General features: G+C 47.4%; 1 protein-coding gene across 1 annotated transcript in view; it reads left to right on the top strand.

Moving 5' to 3' along the window:
- The window catches only part of spns2 (SPNS lysolipid transporter 2, sphingosine-1-phosphate), a 104,414-nt gene that overhangs the window by 52,195 nt on the left and 32,782 nt on the right, over positions 1–19,437 (top strand). Inside the window, exons 4-7 of the mRNA XM_063031495.1 lie at positions 8,633–8,784; positions 9,382–9,448; positions 15,117–15,259; positions 18,465–18,617. Of these exons, the coding sequence (XP_062887565.1) occupies positions 8,633–8,784; positions 9,382–9,448; positions 15,117–15,259; positions 18,465–18,617 (515 nt within the window). The remainder of the gene's footprint in view (positions 1–8,632; positions 8,785–9,381; positions 9,449–15,116; positions 15,260–18,464; positions 18,618–19,437) is intronic.

Below are 19,437 nucleotides of genomic sequence, written 5' to 3'. Positions count from 1 at the left end.
AAACTGAACACAGAGGGATTGAACTGGTCAGCAGCCTCCTGTATCACTACGGAGTCTTAATATGGATGTGAGGTGAACCAGCTTGAATGGAGAAAGCTGATTACAGAGGAAGTATTAGGAGCAAATAAATAATTCATTGCGGGTGGGGATGTAGGCGAGGTTTTAATATATCAGATTCACAAATCCTTGTCTCCACTTTGATTTTCATTAAAGATTAGGATTCAGCAGTAAGGAAGGCTTTGAGCTTTGAAATTGTTTTCATATATCAAGTGAGGTCTTCCTGTATTTGAAGTGTATGCTGTGTTAAAATCTTGATGAGCTCCTCCTCCCTCTTTTAATATGACATGCCACCCAGAATGTCTGAATAAACACAATATGCCTAATAACATCTTAGCACAGATAGGAGACTTGTATCCTCAGGGAGGGACGGCTGCAGTCAGTTTCCAATATGATTTGGTGCATTCCAGACATATCTGCTCACTGTGTGTGTCTTGGGGATGAGAGAGATTTTAGTTCCATATACTATTTTGAGACAGCTGATTAAATCTAGCCCTGGGTTCAAACAAGCCAATTAGAACAGCATTCTTTGTAGGTCTCTAAGTGAATTTCTGTAATGATCATGGTGAACACATCTCCTCCCTTCTCCACACCATTAACCACACCAATGGGCTGAGCATTCTCCTTCTGTACAGTAAAAATTGAGCAAGTGGCTTCAGGCTCACCTGAGAGCTTCAGGTTTTTGCCGAAGGCCGTCGTCTCCAATCGTGCCCCACTTGGTACTTCGCTCTGAGTGGCCACCGGGATTCTGCTGCTCAGGCTTGTGAGGTAGGACATTGTGACTGAGGCCAGGGCACCACCCAGTGGAGTGCCCGGCTGCCCTGTACGAGGATATACTCCCAGGAGGAGGAGAGAACTGTATAGTTGGGAACCTGGGAAAATACAGCTGAAGCATGTGTAAAGCATTTTAACCAGCCCGATCTTATAGACAGATGGTTCTGGTACTATATAATAGAAAGCTGTTCTCCTTTCCTGAATTGCTATTTCTGGTTGGTGCATTGGGAATTGTCAGGCTCCACCATTGACAGGTTGGGGAAGCCAGTGACTGGGAAGCTGTAGGTGTTTGGATAGCTCAATAACTAAATTTGCTGCAGATCCGAGACTCCCCCCAATTATCTGGGAATCTACAGCCAGTAAGGATTAATCTGCCAATCACTGCTGCTAGAAACCCAGGACGGAAAATCATGAGTAGTAAAGTGAAAAGGCCTTTAATCATTGGTTAAGGCCTATCCAATTGAATAGGTCTATTGTGTGGGCAGATGGTGTTTGACATGTCAGAGGACCAATGGAGGAAACATATCAGTGAAGAACTGTGAAAATGGCATGCGTCTCTAAATGATTATCTCCAAACTTTAGTCCAGGATGTGCAATGTGAGCAGACTCTATCAGTGGGTGCTGGAGCAGAGGGAAAAATCAAATCTTGCTTCTCATGAGGTGATGATTAAATTCAAACTGTTGTAGTGTAAGCTCTCTCATATCTAAGCGGTTGTTTCCTTAACACTGTTATAATTTCAGAGTTAAATAAATAACAAACTAAGTTTCCTTTGGAATACTGCCAAACTTTGAATTTCTATTTTATTGCTGAAACTTCTGTACTGCTGATAGCAATTCAGCACATCGTTTCCCCATGTGAATTCAGGCAAGTCTCTGAATTTGAGTAGAAGGGAATGTGTAAGTGTTTACTCATTTTAAATCTTCCCCACTCATTCCAGTTCCTACTCCTGGGGCAGCCTATACCTTCAGTTAGTCTGTCCTCTGATGCGCTGACAGATTAATAGATAAAAGTAAATTAATTTGTCTAAAAACTTGTGTCCATCCAGGGGTTCCCAGCCTGGGGTCCAGAAACCCCTTGCTTAATAGTATTGGACAATGGCATAAGAAGGTTGGGAACCTCTGTATCCAACAGTAACAAACAACTCCTAGCTTGCTGGAAATAAACACTGTTCTATGCTCCCTGCTTCCAGTCTGTGAGTATTGCACATGCTAGTCCCAGCTACTCGACATTCTACACTCTCTGATCTTGAGCACTGGACAATACTGGGCAAAAAAAAAGCAAGAAAATGCTGGAGATACTTAGCACACCAGACATTATTTGTGGAGAGAGAAACATCTGACCACAGGAAAAGTTAACAATGGTTGAAGATGCAGAGAAGGGAAAGGGGATGAGGTGAACAGAAGGGACGACTGTGAGAGTGTGAAGACCAAGAGGAAGTGGGTGACAAACATTGTCACTGGCTGAGAGAGAGTGAAGTTTTGTTGAAGGCAGCTGTCCTGACAGGAGGAGGCGGTGCCTGATGATTATGGGTGAGAAGAGAGGAGAAGATTTACATTAATTCCCATCAAGATGGCGCCAGCAAACAATGATTCTTGGGCAACATCTTCCAGGTAGTCCAGAGAGCTGCTTATTTCACTTTTTCTACGTTTTTTTTATCTTAAGTGTGTTTCTGTAACTGCTGGAGCCTGTGACTTACAGTTTGGAGATTGATTGAGTGACCTAGTACTCGCTGTCTCCATGAAAATTCCAGGAGGGGAGTGTGAGCACAGGCTGCCTCGATTGAGGAGAAGCTCAGAGAAAGGGCACGTGGTCATGATCGACTCCATTTCTCGCTGATTAAAGCATCGAGCAAGATTGAAACAACGAGCCGAATGCGGAGGAGAGCAAGTGGTCAAGTGGTTGAGTGGCTGCTGTCCTCAGAAGGCCGCCGTGTTCGAGTGTCGCTGTGTGCAGGAGGCCGCCACGTTTGAGTGGTCACTCTCCTCAAAGCTGTCGGAGGATGTTATCGGAATCTGAGACTTGTGGATTGTACTGTGCACTGTAGTTCATATTGGTTTTCTGTGTTGTTGCCTAATCTTTCTTGTTACCGATTGGTGCGTTGGGGGTTGGGGATTTGGGGTTTGATGTCCTTGCTGCTGTTTCTGTGTGGGCAATATGTTAGTTTTTTTGTGTGCGAGAGAGGGGGTTGGGGATTTGGGGTTTGATATTTTAGTTGCCATTTTCTGTGTGAGCGATATGTGAAGGTTTTTTTTGCGAGAGGGGATTGGGGGTTTGGGGTTTGATATTTTAGTTGTATTTTCTGTGTGAGTGATATGTGAAGTTTTTTTGCGAGAGGGGATTGGGGGTTTGGGGTTTGATATTTTAGTTGTATTTTCTGTGTGGAGTGATGTGTGAAGTTGTTTTTGCGAGGGGGGTGTTGGGGGTTTAGGGTTTGATGCTCTGGCTGCCATTTTCTGTGTGCAGTAACCTGTTAGTATTTTTGGTCAAGGGGTGGGTTCATGTCTTTCTTTCAATGACTTGCACGGTTTTCTTTGTTTTGTGTCTATCTGGAGAAGGTGAATTTCAGAGTTATATACAGATACTTACTTTGATAATAAATGAATCTTGAACCATTGAGAGAGGGAAGAATTGCTGGAGCTGTTAGACACAGGAGTTGGTAGAAAGTAGAACTAGAGGAGAGTGAGCAGAGCTCAGTGGGACAGGTAACATGAGGGAGGGAAAGCTAGAGTTACCTCTCAGTTCTGTGACAATGTGCTTTAAAAATACTTCAAATACTTCTCTTCAAGTCTTGCCAGGTCCAATCCCACAAAATCTCCAGCCATCCAAACTTACCCAAATCTAGACCAGGCTCCCTGCCTGGATGCATTGTGGCTTTGCATGTGACTCCAAGAAACTGCAGAGCTGTGGACACAGCTGAGCTTGGGAATCAGCTTCCCCTCGATGGACTCTGTCTACACTTCTCACTGCCTCTGTAAAACAACCAGCACAATCCAGGACTACATCCACCAAGGACATTCTCTCTTCTTCTTTCTTCCTTCAGGCAGAGGATACACAAGTCTGAATGCACACACCAGCAGGCAGAAGGCATACTAGGCATACCACCGGTCCGCTGTTATCAGTTTCTTGAACAAGCCTGTTTGTATGATAAGGTGAACCTTGGCCTCACATTCTGCCTCATTATGATCTTGCACTTTATTGTTTACATACTCTACACTTTCTCATTAGCTTTTACACTTCGTTCTTCACTATTATTCCAGCTCATTGGACTGCATAATTATTCGATCTGCATGAACAGCATGCAGGACAAGCTTTTCACTCTATCTTGGTATATGACAATGATAAACTAAATCCAATTGTGTATTTAATATTTCAGTAATATTTGAGTAATATTATAAATATATTGTTTCATTTAGCATTCTTTGTTGTTTGCATAATTCATTGCAGGTTTTATGTAAAAATACATGAGTTGCATACGTCATTATGCCACGTCAAAAGTGCGTGCCTCACCAAAGTAAGAATATAGTAGGCATGTTATTCCTGGTTTTGCCTTTTTCTTTTGATTAGTTTTATGTTTTGGAGTTATAAAACATAATAGTGGTGATGAGAAAGTTTTAACTGAATCTGATGACTAACTGCTGAAGGGCTTCAGGCTTTTTTCTCTTCACATGAGGAGAGAGACTGTTCGAGTTTTAAAAAAAGGCAGAAAACTGATGAAATTCACAGATTCATAAACAGTGAGTACCAGGTGATAATAATAATTTTTAAAAAAGCAGAGGTGACTGGCTACATCAAAAAGGTAGACATGTTCGATTTCACAAGAGATAACTGGTTGATATATACTGAGCAAATTGAGGAATATTTTAAAATAAATGAAATAACCAATGAAAAGCGAGTCCCAGTTCTGCTGAGTACATTGGGTGGAAAGACGTACAGTTTGCTTAGAAGTTTGACTGCTCCAACCAAACCAGCCAAAATTAGCTTTGCTGATATCGTGAAAGTAATGGAGGAACATTTAGAACCAAAATCATTGTTGATTGCAGAGTGCTTTTGGTTTCATTATTAGAATCAAAAGAAAGGGGAGTCCATTTCAGTGTACATGCCCAAATTGAAGAGATTGTCTAAGCATTGTCAGTTCAGTGATGGGCTTAATAATGCACTGAGAAATCATTTAATTTGTGGAATGTTACAAGAAAACATTCAAAAATTGGCTCCTCACAGAAGCGCAACTCACATTTAAAAGAGCAGTTGAAATCACTGTATCAATGTAAATAGCAGACAGAGGTGCACTGAGTTATAGTCAGGAATGAAAGTTGGCATGGACAAAGAGTCCAAAGTGTTTCTCACCATAAATACGCACAAAGGGCTTTATCACTATAATAGGTTTATTTCTGGAGTAGCTCCTGCACCTACACTCTGGCAGAAAGCTATGCACTAGGCACTGCAAGGCTGCCCAGGCACTCAGTGTTATCTGGATGATATCATTGTTACCAATGAGGATGATAAGGAACATCTCCAAAATCTCAAGCCTGTGTTAAAAAATATTAGAAGATAATGGGCTCAGAGCATGACATGATATGTGAATTCTTTAAACCAGGCATCACGTACTGTGGTCACACCATTGATGCGCAAGAATTACACATGTGTGCTGAGAAAATTCAGGCAGTGGTGGATGGCCCAAGGCCAAAGGACATGTCACAGTTACAATTCTTTTTAGGATTTGTCAATTTATGGTAGCAGGTTACTACCAAACCTGGCTACTGTGCTCCACCCTTTGAATTCATTACTACAGATCAGGAAGAAATGGAATAGACAAAACAGAGTGAGGTAGCTTTCCAAAAGGTAAAGGAAATGGAGACATGAGACACTACACTCACACAATATGATCCACAGTGTACAGTAAAGCTTGCCTATGAAGCCTCACCTTCTGGTGTAGGTGTAGTCATGCCACATGTTATGAGTGAGGGGAGTGAACACCCAATTGCCTTTGCATCACTTTCCCTTATTGTTGCAGAGAAAAAATATGCACAGGTTGACAGAGAGGCCTTGATTCTGGTTTGGGGTGTAAAACATTTCAACCAGACTTGTATGGGAGAGAGTTTACCCTCATTACTGATCATTAATCATTAGTGTTCATTTTGAATCCACAGAAAGATGTTCCACTAACAGCAGTAGCATGAGTGTAGAGATGGGCCCTGTTTCTTGGAGGAGACAATTACAAGATCAAATTCAAGAGGCCAACTAATCATGGAAATGCTAATAGATTGTCTCGTTTACCCTTGGAAAAGGCAGTTCCTGGAAATTTTACAAAAGAGGACACTCCTCTTGACATATTCTCCCTAATGCAAATCGGAAGTCTCCCTATTAGAAACATAGAAAACATAGAAATCCTACAGCACAATACAGGCTCTTCAGCCCACAAAGCTGTGCCAAACATGTACTTACTTAGAAATTACCTAGGGTTACCCATAGCCCTCTATGTACCTACCCAGAAGTCTCTTAAAAGACCCTATTGTATCCACCTTCACCACCGTCACTGGCAACCCATTCCACACACTCACCACTCTGTGTAAAACAAAATGTACCCCTGCCTACTCCCAAGCACCTTAAAACTATGCCCTCTCATGCTAGCCATTTCAGCCCTGGGGAAAAAGCCTCTGACTATCCACTATTACGGCAGAGGTGATCCAAAAGGAAGTGAGAAAAGATACCGCGTTGACATGACCACCTAAAATGGCTGGAATGTGCAGCAGAAACAACAGTGGAGGCACCCATGTCAATAATGATTTTTATGTCCAATGTCCTGCTAAAGGTGCACAATGTTTATTGAACCTTATTTTGTCCTGTTGTGTTACAATATGCTGCCACACCCCAGCATAAACCCTAATGTCATGAAACAGAATTTCCCCCTCCCCCTCCCCTTCCCCCTTCCCCCTTCTCCCCTCCCTCTCCCCTTCCCCTTCCCCCTTCCCCCTTCCCCCTCCCCTTCCCCCCTTCCCCCTTCCCCCTTCCCCTTCCCCTTCCCCCTCCCCATCCCCCCTTCCCCTTCCCCTCCCCTTCCCCTCCCCCTTCCCCTTCCCCCTCCCCATCCCCCCTTCCCCTTCCCCTCCCCCTTCCCCTCCCCCTTCCCCTCCCCCTTCCCCTCCCCCTCCCCTTCCCCCTTCCCCCTTCTCCCCTCCCTCTCCCCTTCCCCTTCCCCCTTCCCCCTTCCCCCTCCCCTTCCCCCCTTCCCCCTTCCCCCTTCCCCTTCCCCTTCCCCCTCCCCATCCCCCCTTCCCCTTCCCCTCCCCCTTCCCCTCCCCTTCCCCTCCCCCTTCCCCTTCCCCCTCCCTCTCTCTCACACTCTTCCCACAACAAAGATAGTGCCTACTAAAAACAGTCAAAATGCATTCTTTACCCACAGGCATTTCCTTGTTACAAAATAATCTAATGGGAGTATTTCTGACACAAGAAAACTGAACCGAGCAAATCTAATTGCAGATTAAAATCATCTATAGGGAATTTATCACCAGAGAAATGTTCATTACAGAGGCAGGGATTTATTCAGTTGTCATATTGAGCCTAAATCACAGAACTACATGTCTCCGAGCCACTGCACCCTACAGCACAGAGAAAGACTGTTCAGTCCAACAGGTTTGTGCTAGCTCTTATGAGAGCTATCCCATTAATCTCCTGTTCCATAGCATGCCAAAAAAAACCATACGAGTGAGAGCAGACCATTTGTCCCCTCTCTCGTAATCCAAAATTCCCTAAGATTATGGTGATCTTCACCGAAGTTTGATGCCTTCATTATGTATCCTTCTAACTTCAATCTCCATTTAATTCACACACCTGACACCTGTGTCCATGCACATTCTGAGCAGTCAGGTCTCAGCCTGAGCACGTTCAGAGGGAGCTGGGGACGAGAGTAACCTCCCCTCTGGCGTTGAATAAAGCAATTCTGTAACTTCACAGAAAGTTTTCATAAAATGCTGGCATCAAAATGTACCAGCGACATTACCAAAGATTTCACCCACCCTGCGCACTTCCTCCTCTTCTCCCGTCAAGTCGCAGAAACAAAAACCTGAAAGCATGTACCACCAGACTCAAGGACAGCCTGCTGAGCAGTCCTCCAGTACGATAAAATGGACCCTTGTCCTCAAATTGACTTCATTATGACCTTGCACAGTGTTTGCCTGCACTGCACTCCACTTCCTCTGTAACTCTTCTGCATTCTGTTATTTTTTGAGATAGCGTACAGAACAGGCCCTTCTGGCCCTTCGAACCGTACTGTCCAGCCACCCCTGATTTAATCCTAGTCTAATCATGGGACAGTTTACAATGACAATTAACCTACCGACCGCTGAACGCTGCCGGGACTGTGGGAGGAAACGAGTGCCCAAAGGGATCCCACACATTCCACAGGTACAGGGTCCTTATCGATGATGTCGGAATTGAACTCCAAATCCCGACACCCTGAGCTGTAATGACGTTGTGTTGATCGCTGTGCTACTGTGCACCTCGAGTACCCCTGTACCATCTCAGTGCACTGCTGTGATGAATTGATTGGGAAGAGCAGCCTGCAAGGCACACGTGACAATAATACGTCGATTTACCAGCTTACCAATTCCTCAGTCCCTTACCTACCATTCCACGCTTGCACGAACAGGTGGACCTTGGTGAAAGATGGCCACCCACTCTGGAGATGCGGTGTTGGGATTTTGGTGGGAGGAACATTGTAACTGTCAGGTAGGAATTCATTGATGGAGAAGTGTTTGATCTCTGTGTCACCTTCATGGGCGCTTTCTTTTGCTTACTCCCCAGAATTTCTGGATGTTTCTCGTCTCAAGAGGCTTGGTGGGGTTCGGCGAAGCCAGTTACTCCACGATTGCTCCCACCATCATCGCTGACCTCTTCACCAAGGACACCAGGACCTGCATGCTCTCCTTCTTCTACTTCGCCATCCCGCTGGGAAGGTATCCGTCCATCCTTTGCCCTTCCTCCTCAACATGATTGCTTCCAAGCGGAGACGCACCCCGTCTGTAGAGCCCGTGTTTGGGGTGCTGCTCTTGAGAAGGCGGTTGTGACCCCTCTCCGTTAACAGTTGCCGCTGCCCAATGGCTCGATCAGAAGCCAAGTGACTCATTAAACCGTAACATGACAGTTAAGTCAGTGGCCATGGTGTGGGAGAGATGTCACCAAGCCCCCCGTGTCCATCGGTGAGCCAGTTATGCTTACCACAATCCAGGAGGTCGAGCATAGCTTTCACCTTTCCTGAAATTGCCCCATCGCCACCTCTTGGAGCCCTTCTAAAGTTTGAAAGCTTCAGCAGTCCCACTCATTACTTCCGGTTGACTGTACCTAACACAGTCATAACTGCCCGGGGTCTGGTGATGTCGCTGGGCTGCAGGTTACCTCTCCGAGTGGGTGCGGGGGTGAGCAGTCCTCACTGAGTCAGGGGAGACACTCCCGAGTCATTCCAGGAGGCTGCGGTGTTACGGCCTGGGCTTGCGGTGTGGGGACATGGGTGCTGTAACCTCACTGTAATCATCCTACCTCTCCATCTCTTCCAGTGGGCTGGGATATATCCTGGGCTCCAGCATGACACAGGCCTCTGGAGACTGGCACTGGGCACTTCGGGTAAGAGCCATCGCCTGTAATGTTCCCCGTGTTTCTGACCGATTTGCATTCCAAATTTGGGAAATATTCTCACTCGCAATCTATGTACTCGAGGTGACCTACTTCTGTGGAATGGGGACGTGTCCTTGTGGAAATGTGGCTCCACTTTCTGTCTGATCTCCCTGTAATGACAGGGAAGCTGCTTCTAAAAAGAGGCTTTCTCCGCTGGGATCCGTTCAGTCCCGGTCAGTGGGAAACTGGGCATGGCTCCAAGATGTAAAAGGAATACTTGCCGAGCTGTGCTGGAAGGGCAGGGAGCGAGGGATGAGGACGTCCTTAGCTGGGCACTCATTCGGGAGTGGCTGATCCCGGATTGCGAGCACTGAATCTGTATACAGAACAAACACTTCCCGTGGCTCGGCAGCTGGCAGCTGTCCTGGTTCAGGATAACATCTGATATGGGAATGTGCACACACACACATACGTAAATCCTGTATCCTCATGCACACAATCATGTATACAAAGCTATATACACATACGCAGGCACACACACACACACACACACACACATATGAAAATCTGTACCCTCAAGGACACATAACTGTCTACAGAGCACTCACAGACACACACTCTCACTCTCTCTCACTCTCTCACACTCTCTCACACTCTCTCTCACTCTCACACATTCTCACACTCTTACACTCACTCTCTCATACTCACTCTCTCTCACTCTCTTACACATTCTCATACTCACATTTTCACACTCATACATTCTCACACTGTCTCACACTCTCTCTCACTCTCTCACACATTCTCACACACACATTTTCACACTCACACATTCTCACACTGTCTCACACTCTCACTCATCCTCACTCTCTCACACTCACACATTTTCACACTCACACTCTCTCACACTCTTACACAGAAACATGTGTCCTCATGCACACGTGTGTACATGGCATAAGCATCGTGCTAGAGCTCTCAGGACGTCGGCAGTGCTGAGTTGAATGCTGTCAAGTGGGCAGGTCACATTGCCTATACTGAGTTAATGCTAGGTTTGCCACTCGGGAACTAATTACTGGAGCTCCATCCCCTGTCCTAACCTCAATGGACATAAGTTCTACAGCCAGAGGCGGCTGCAGCTCCACCCCTGCCGGAGGGCTCTTTATGAGTTTATAAGCAGCTGATGCTGAGCTGAACAAGTGTGTAGAGTTCTTCAAAAACAGCTGAGGTTTGAAGAGAGGGGAGGGCCCACTTCCAAGTTAGGCTTCAAAGCTCCTACACTAAGCAATCCCTCGTACACTGCACATGGGATTATTTGTAACTGTTGCCCTCTGAGTGAAGCTTATCTGGGAAAGTGGGGAGAAGATCCTTGGAGTGCTGCCCCTTAGAGGTGGCGGGGGCAATGAAGGAGCTCATAATCGGTAGTAAGTTGCCCAGGACATTTAGGGTGGGATTCTACCTAACGTTCAGTGAGCAAGTGTGCAAACTGTCTCTCCTTCATTGAGGGTCAGCACAATGGTGCTGTGGTAAAGCTGCCGCCTCTCAAGCCTAGGTTCAGTGCTGAGCTCGGATACAATCTGTGTGGAGTTTGTACACACGTGTGCTCTGGTCCCAAAGACCGTAAGACATAGGAGCAGAATTAGCCCGAGTCTGCTCCGCCGTTCAATCATGGCTGATCCTTTCTTAAAATCTCCTCCTCAGCCCTAGTTCCCGGCCTTCTCCCCGTAACCTTTGATGCCATGTCCGGTCAAGAACCTGTCAACCTCTGCCTTAAATACACCCAAAGACCTGGCCTCCACAGCTGCCTGTGGCAGCAAATTCCACAAATTCACCACCCTCCGGCTGAAGAAATTTTCCCGCATCTCGGTTTTGAAAGGGCGCCCCTCTATCCTGAGGCTGTGCCCTCTTGTCCTAGACTCTCCCACCATGGGAAACATCCTTTCCACGTCTACTCTGTCTAGGCCTTTCAACAAAACATGTTGTTGAACGCTGTTTGGCTGTAGTAAATTTCCCCCCCTTGGTTGGGGTTGGTGTGGGATTACAAAGACGGGTTCATGGTCAGCACAGACTCAGCGGGTTAACGGTGTTTTTCCATGCTGGATGAGTCCATGATCTCCATGGAGGGGATTTGAATGTTGGTTGGGGCATAAACCTTGAGGAATCTGGGGAGAGACAGGGGGTGGTAGTTGCTTGGTACGGTGCTAAGGGGCCTTAAAAAGGATCAAAAGTAGTTTTATAAATTGGTAATTCATTATTGTCACATAAGTAAATTAAATTTATTATCAAAGTACATATATGTTGACATATACAAGCCTGAGATTTGTTTGCTTGTGGACATTCTCAGTAAATCAAAGAACCATAATAGATTCAATGGCAGACCGACCCCAACAGGGCAGACAAACAACCAATGTGTAGTAAACAACAAACTGCGCAAAGGCAAGGGAAAAAATAAATAATAATAATAAGCAATAAATATTGAGAACATAAGACGCAGAGTCTTTGAAAATGAAAATTCATTTTGTATGCCAGCCAGACCGGTAATTCCAAACCGTAGTTGCATTGACGTAGCACAAAGGAACAGAAGTCTCAGAACACATGAGATAGTATCACAGTTGCAGAGGAAATGCCGAGCAGGGAGATAGATAAAGTGCAAAGGCCATGGCAAGTAGATCATGAGGTCAAGAGTTCATCTCTCTTGTACAAGACGTTCTTTCCTGCACGTATAAGAATCGTACAGCAGTGGGATAGAAGCTGTTCTTGAGCCTGGCGGTATGTGTTTTCAAGCTTTTGTGTTTTATATGACGGAAAAGGGGAGAAGAGAGAAGAACTAGGGTGAGTGGGGACTTTGATCATGTCAAGGCAGCAGAGTGAAGGGAAGGGAGGCGAGTTTCTGTGATGGACTGGGCTTTTTTTATTTATTTGGAAGCACAGTAACAGGCCCTTTCAGCCCAATGATTCTACGCTGCCCAGTGACACGCACGTGACTGGTTAACCCACTAACCTGCCCAGTTACACACACGTGACTGGTCAACCCACTAACCTGCCCAGTGACACGCACGTGACTGGTCAACCCACTAACCTGCCCAGTGACACGCAGGTGACGGGTCAACCCACTAACCTGCCCAGTGACACGCACGTGACTGGTCAACCCACTAACCTGCCCAGTTACACGCAGGTGACGGGTCAACCCACTAACCTGCCCAGTGACACGCACGTGACTGGTCAACCCACTAACCTGCCCAGTTACACGCAGGTGACTGGTCAACCCACTAACCTGCCCAGTGACACGCAGGTGACGGGTCAACCCACTAACCTGCCCAGTGACACGCAGGTGACTGGTCAACCCACTAACCTGCCCAGTGACACGCAGGTGACGGGTCAACCCACTAACCTGTCCAGTTACACGCACGTGACTGGTCAACCCACTAACCTGCCCAGTGACACGCAGGTGACGGGTCAACCCACTAACCTGCCCAGTTACACGCACGTGACTGGTCAACCCACTAACCTGCCCAGTGACACGCAGGTGACTGGTCAACCCACTAACCTGCCCAGTGACACGCAGGTGACTGGTCAACCCACTAACCTGCCCAGTTACACGCAGGTGACGGGTCAACCCACTAACCTGCCCAGTTACACGCAGGTGACGGGTCAACCCACTAACCTGCCCAGTGACACGCAGGTGACTGGTCAACCCACTAACCTGCCCAGTTGCACGCAGGTGACTGGTTAACCCACTAACCTGCACGCTTTGGAATGTGCGAGGAAACCCAGGCAGTCATGGGGAGAAGGTGCAAACTCCGTACAGATGGTGACGGGGTTGAACCCGGGTCACTGGCTCTCTGAGAGTATTATACTAACTGCCCTGCTAAGCCACAATTCCTTCTAATTTCAGGCAGAGCAGTTGGCACACCAATCTGTTATGCATCCAGATAGGGTGCTTTCTGTGGTGCATCTGCAAAAATTAGTGAGGGTCAATGGGGCCATGCTGAATCATTAAGGGACGTGCCTCACCCGAGTTGATGTGTCCCGGGAGTGCCCGTCGCCAGCATGCTCCTGTTTGCTGTGCAGTGCTCCAAGGGCCGTGTTTGGACGGGACCTGACATGGCACGTGCCACCAACTGAACGCTACATCAGCTGCAATATCCCCTCTAATTTGTAATGACCACTGCACTACAGTCTTGTGCTATGCAATCTTTTGCCTGGTGACAGTAACATGTGCGCACTGAATTTAATATAAAGAGGTATTCATTTTAACAGCTAACAAAACACTGTCAATAAGAACTTTGATCTCGTCTGGGTTTGATTGTTTTCGCTCTCGTTCATCTGCACTCTCACAAACCATATGTAGCAGGCCTGTAGCGGGTAATGAAGGATTTTCTTGCTGGAGCTTTTGTAATTTGCTTGCTAAATGATGATTTAAAAAGTCAAGTTTTGAACTATCACTCCACTTCTTCTCGTTTGCAAATTCTCCAGCAACTCTTGCATCGCGACAGTATACACAGGTAACATTAGTTTCTGTATTGCACATAAATATTCTTGTAGCTGTACATTCCTGACCTCATGAGCTTCCAATGTAACAGTTTCTACTGTTTCATTAAGCCATTCCCCTTTAAATGAACTAGCAGTTCTTTTACACTTCTGCACTGTCAGGTGTGGGTTGTAACGCAGGACCAAGCGGGTGCTGCACTGTCAGGGGTGAGGGTTGTAACGCAGGACCAAGCGGGTGCTGCACTGTCAGGGGTGAGGGTTGTAACGCAGGACCAAGCGGGTGCTGCACTGTCAGGGGTGAGGGTTGTAACGCAGGACCAAGCGGGTGCTACACTGTAGGGTGAGGGTTTGTAACACAGGACCAAGCGGGTGCTGCACTGTCAGTTGTGGGTTGTAACGCAGGACCAAGCGGGTGCTGCACTGTCAGGGGTGAGGGTTGTAACGCAGGACCAAGCGGGTGCTGCACTGTCAGGGGTGAGGGTTGTAACGCAGGACCAAGCGGGTGCTGCACTGTCAGGGGTGTGGTTTGTAACGCAGGACCAAGCGGGTGCTGCACTGTCAGGGGTGAGGGTTGTAACGCAGGACCAAGCGGGTGCTGCACTGTCAGGTGTGGGTTGTAACGCAGGACCAAGCGGGTGCTGCACTGTCAGGGGTGAGGGTTGTAACGCAGGACCAAGCGGGTGCTGCACTGTCAGTTGTGGGTTGTAACGCAGGACCAAGTGGGTGCTGCACTGTCAGGTGTGGGTTGTAACGCAGGCACAAAGGCCCAGGGCAGATTCTCCTGCTTCCTTGTGCTTTATGGTCACAAACCCTCTCGCAACCCAACCAACAGCACAATTTCTATTATATTTGCTGTGATAATGTTTGAAAACTGGTTTTATAGCACTAAAGTATATATATTTGCCAGTAATTCTTTAACTACTTTAATGGTTCAGTGAATGCCAAGTTTAATTAAAACCCATCGAGTGTGGAATGCAAGTTGCAGCCCACTACGGTTCAGTCTGCAGAGCACTCAGCTTTTCCCGTCTCTTGTAAATGATGGGTGATACAGGGACCCGGAGTCGTTCTTTGGCAGGGGCGTGTCAAGGCAAATGCCTTCTAGGTGCGTGGTGTTTCAAACTCCGTGCCGTGTTCTGTTTGTTCTTTGACTTCCAGCTTCAACTGGAATTTGTCTTCTCGTTGCTCCAAACAGGTGACTCCAGCCATGGGTTTTGCAGCCGGGAGCCTCATCATCCTACTGGTGCCCGAGCCAAAGAGAGGGGCAGCCGACCAGCATCAGGTCCAGCTCAGGGCCAGCACGTCCTGGAGCAAGGACATGAAGGCCGTCATTAAGATGTAAGTGACTGCATTGGGCGCCACGTTGTTGTGGGATCTGGGTTCACTTTAATGCAACCTCAGAGAACTGGACACGGAACACAGAACACAGAACACAGGACACGGAACACTGGACACAGGACATGGAACACTGGATACAGGACACGGAACATGGGATTCAGAACAGTACAGCATGGGAACAAGTCCTTCAGCCCACGATGTGTGTGCTGAACATAATGTCAAATTTCTGCCTCCACATGATCCATATCTGTCCATTCCCTGCATATTCATGTGACTATCTGAAGGCCTTTTAAATACCACTGTCCTATCTGCTTTCACCACAATCTCTAGCAGTCATTCCAGACACACAACACTCTTTTCAAAAAAAAACTTGTCTTTACACTCCCTATAAATTTTCCCCCTTAACATTAAATATTCGTCGTCTAGTATTTGTAAATTCCACCTTGGGGCAAAGTTCTGACTACCGACCCTGTCTATGCCTCTCGTAACTTTGGAAACCTCCGTCAGGTCTCCGCTTCGCCTCCAGTGGCACAGAGGAAACAGCCCGAATTGTCCAACCTCTCCTTGTCGCGTGCCCCCTCTAATGCAGGCCGCTGCAACCTCTCCAGAGCCTCCACATCTTCCCCGCAATGGGGCAACCAGAACTGCAACTGGATCTGAAGGATGGAATGGTGTGGACTCCACTGGGACACCACGTAGAAAGCCTCTGAACACTGAGGGAAGCTCTCATTTACACCAGAGCCTCTCCACTGCTCCGAGGAGGCTGAGAGAGAGAGAACGAGATTTGGCATAAACACAAGATTTTCAGTCCTGATGAAGGATCTCAGCCTGAAACGTCGACTGTTGATTTCTTTCCAGAGATTTGGCATATCTTTGTTTGGGATTGGGTGAGAGGCTGGCACTGTTTATCACCCACCCTCATTTACCCATGAGGAACGACTCCCCTTCTTGACGCACAGCAGTCCACACGGCGAAGGCTCTCCTTACAGAGCTGGTGGGAGGGAGGTCCGAGGTGTAGATGCAGAGGTGACGGAGAAGCAGTCTCACCCATAGTGGTTGGAGCTCGTTACTTGAAAAATGTCCAAGTAACCATTTGAGTCAGCTAGACGTAGAAGGCTAGGGATCAGTGCTGGTGGATGAGATGGATACCAAAGGGTGCTGGCTGGTTAGCATGGATGAGTTTGGCCACGTGTCCTCCTTCCCGGCTATGATTCTCTTTCTGAGGGCATGCTGCCCAACTAGGGGCAGAGCCCTTTAACAAGATGTTAATGTTGGGTTGGATCCATCTCCACACAGTTCTGCAAAGAATTTGGCATTACTCTGATAATCTGCGATCGATTGTTCAGAAAATCTGATGGTTCAGCATCTTGCCCTTTTGGTGACATTTCCTTTTAAGCTCACAGGAGCCTTGTTCCCACACTTACTTTAGAGCTGCCTGTCGCACAATGTTGTGTCAGACTAATTAAACTCGGAATTGAAAGCCGAACTAATTCCTTCTGCCTGGACAGTGTCCATATCCAAAGCAACCCACACAAAATGCTGGAGGAATTCAGCAGGTCAGGCGGCATCTATGGAAATGAATTGACTGTTGACATTTCAGGATGAGACCCTTCTTCAGGACTGAGAGGGAAGTGGGAAGATGCCAGAATAAAAAGGTGGGGGGAGGTTGAAGGAGGCTAGCTGGGGAAGAGTTGGGGGGCAGCAGATATCGCTGAGGGGAAGCACTGAGAAAGGGTTTCACTGAACTCGCCTCGAAAAGAAGATTTAAACTTCTTCAGGGGAGGCATCCCTCGAAGAGTCTTTGCACTGGAGCAGTAAATCATAACCAGGAGAGATTCTGTAGCTGCCGGAACACACACAAGATGCTGAAGGAACTCAGCAGGTCAGGCAGCATCTGTATCCCTATCCCTCCATTCTCTGCATATTCATGTGCCTGACTGAGTGCCTCGTAAATGCCTCTATCATGTTTACCTGACTTCCACTAGTTTGAGGATCTCACGTGGTCTGTACATACTGGCTGTGTGGTGAAAAAGGCACAACAGTGCCTCTTTCACCTCAGACAGTTGAAGAGGTTTGGTGTGGGCCCCCAGATCGTAAGAACTTTCTACAGGGGCACGATTGAGAGCATCTTGACTGGCTGCATCACTGCCTGGTATGGGAACTGTACCTCCCTCAATCGCAGGACTCTGCAGAGAGTGGTGTGGACAGTCCAGTGCATCTGTCGGTGTGAACTTCCCACTATTCAGGACATTTACAAAGACAGGTGTGTAAAAAGGGCCCGAAGGATCATTGGGGAGCAGAGTCACCCCAACCACAAACTGTTCCAGCTGCTACCATCCGGGAAACAATACAGCAGCATAAAGGCTAGGGCCAACAGGCTCCGGGACAGCTTCCTCCACCAGGCCATCAGACTGATTAACTCATGCTGATACAATTGTATTTCTATGTTATATTGACTGTCCTGTTGTATATACTATTCATTACAATTTACTATAAATTGCACCATTGCACATTTAGATGGAGACATAATGTAAAGATTTTTACTCCTCGTGTATTTGAGGGACGTAAGTAATAAAATCAATTCAATCTCCATTGCCACCACCCAGTGTAAAACGAAACTTGCACGCGCTTCTCCTTTCAGCTTGACCCCTCTAGTATTAGACATTTCAACCTAGGAAAATGTTACTGGCTATCAAATCTAGTTTTGCTTTTATAACCTTTTAAACCTCCATCAGATCTCCTCTCAGCCTCTGCCGTTGTAGAGAAAATTACCCAGGTTTGTCCAGCCTTCAGATCCGAGCAGCATGCTAGAAAAACCTCTTCTTGTACAAGGAGAAGAGAAGTGCATTAAGATATTTATTGGAATAGTATCCAATGAGCCAAGAAATCTGCTAGTCCATCACCATCAAAGTGCTGGATTATTGGATGTTCCTGTACTTTGAGGGTCAGAGGAGCTCTCCTGCCTGTCCGGTTCAATATTAAGTCCACAAGTAACATCATTAACACAGACTCCTTGGTTGACAACATATCACCATCTGTGGGAGCTTGCTGTGCACAACATCCGCGCGTGGTGAGGATGACTGCGTGATGTGCTGTGTTGATTGTCCACCTTTGTCCAACGGACAGAACGTGTTGTAAACAGAGAATTCCAGTACAGTTCATTGCCCGTCTGACTCTAACACCCTATTGTCTCTCCCTCCCACAGACCAAGCTTTGTGTTCTCCACGCTGGCCTCAGCCTCGGTGTCCTTTGCCACTGGGGTGCTGGGGATGTGGATCCCCCTCTACCTGTTCCGCGCGGAGGTGGTGCAGAAGAACATCGAGCCCTGCACTGTGGAGCCCTGCAGCGGCAGAGACAGGTGAGGTCGCTGTGGGAGCAGGCGGGGCCAGTCCCACTGAGGTTCCCTGATGCCAGTCGGCAGCTGATGACCTGCCTCAGGGGGGACACAGTTCCAGGCCCCTAACCTCCACCAACTGAAGTGCTGGAAAGACGTGGGCTTGTTACTTATTTCCTGCCTCACCACCACGTGGACACACAGTGAACGGGCACCAATGGGCAAGGCTGGCCGCGGGGGATTAGGCACTGGCCAAGTCAACATGGGGAATCCATGATCCCACTCCTTTATCTGCCCAAGACCCCTCCACCGGCTCTGGAGGGACTCAGCAGGTCAGGCAGCATCTATGGAGGGGAATAAACAGTCAACGTTTCAGGCCAGGACCTTTCACTGGGAATAAGAAGAGGGGGGGAGAGGGGTAATAGGTGATAGGAGAGACCAGGTGAGGGGGAAGGAGTCACCTCCTTCTGGTTCCCCATCTCATTCCTTTTATTCCATGGTCCACTGTCCTCTCCTATTGGATTCCTCCTTCTCCAGCCCTTTCTCTCTCCCACCTACCCCTCCCAGCTTTTCACATCCACCATCCAGACAGATCAGTTCATTACAACAGTGTACTGAGAGGGAAAACAGTAAAATAATACAGAATAAGGAACAGCAGCAAGTACAGATATAGCAAGGGAGCAGTGCGGGTCGACAATAAGGCGCAAGGACGTAATGGGGCAGATTGTGAAGCCAAGAGCTCATCTTGTTATACAAGACGGAACTAGGAACTTTGTAGACCTGCCGCCAGTTGAGGTCTATGATGAACCGTTACTAACGTGGTCTGGCCACTCTTTCTCTTCCA

The sequence above is a fragment of the Mobula hypostoma genome, chromosome 23 (genome assembly GCF_963921235.1).
Source record: "Mobula hypostoma chromosome 23, sMobHyp1.1, whole genome shotgun sequence".
Taxonomy (NCBI): Eukaryota; Metazoa; Chordata; class Chondrichthyes; order Myliobatiformes; family Myliobatidae; genus Mobula; species Mobula hypostoma.
Note: the sequence above shows the minus strand (reverse complement) of the source record. Positions and strands in the feature narration are given on the sequence as shown.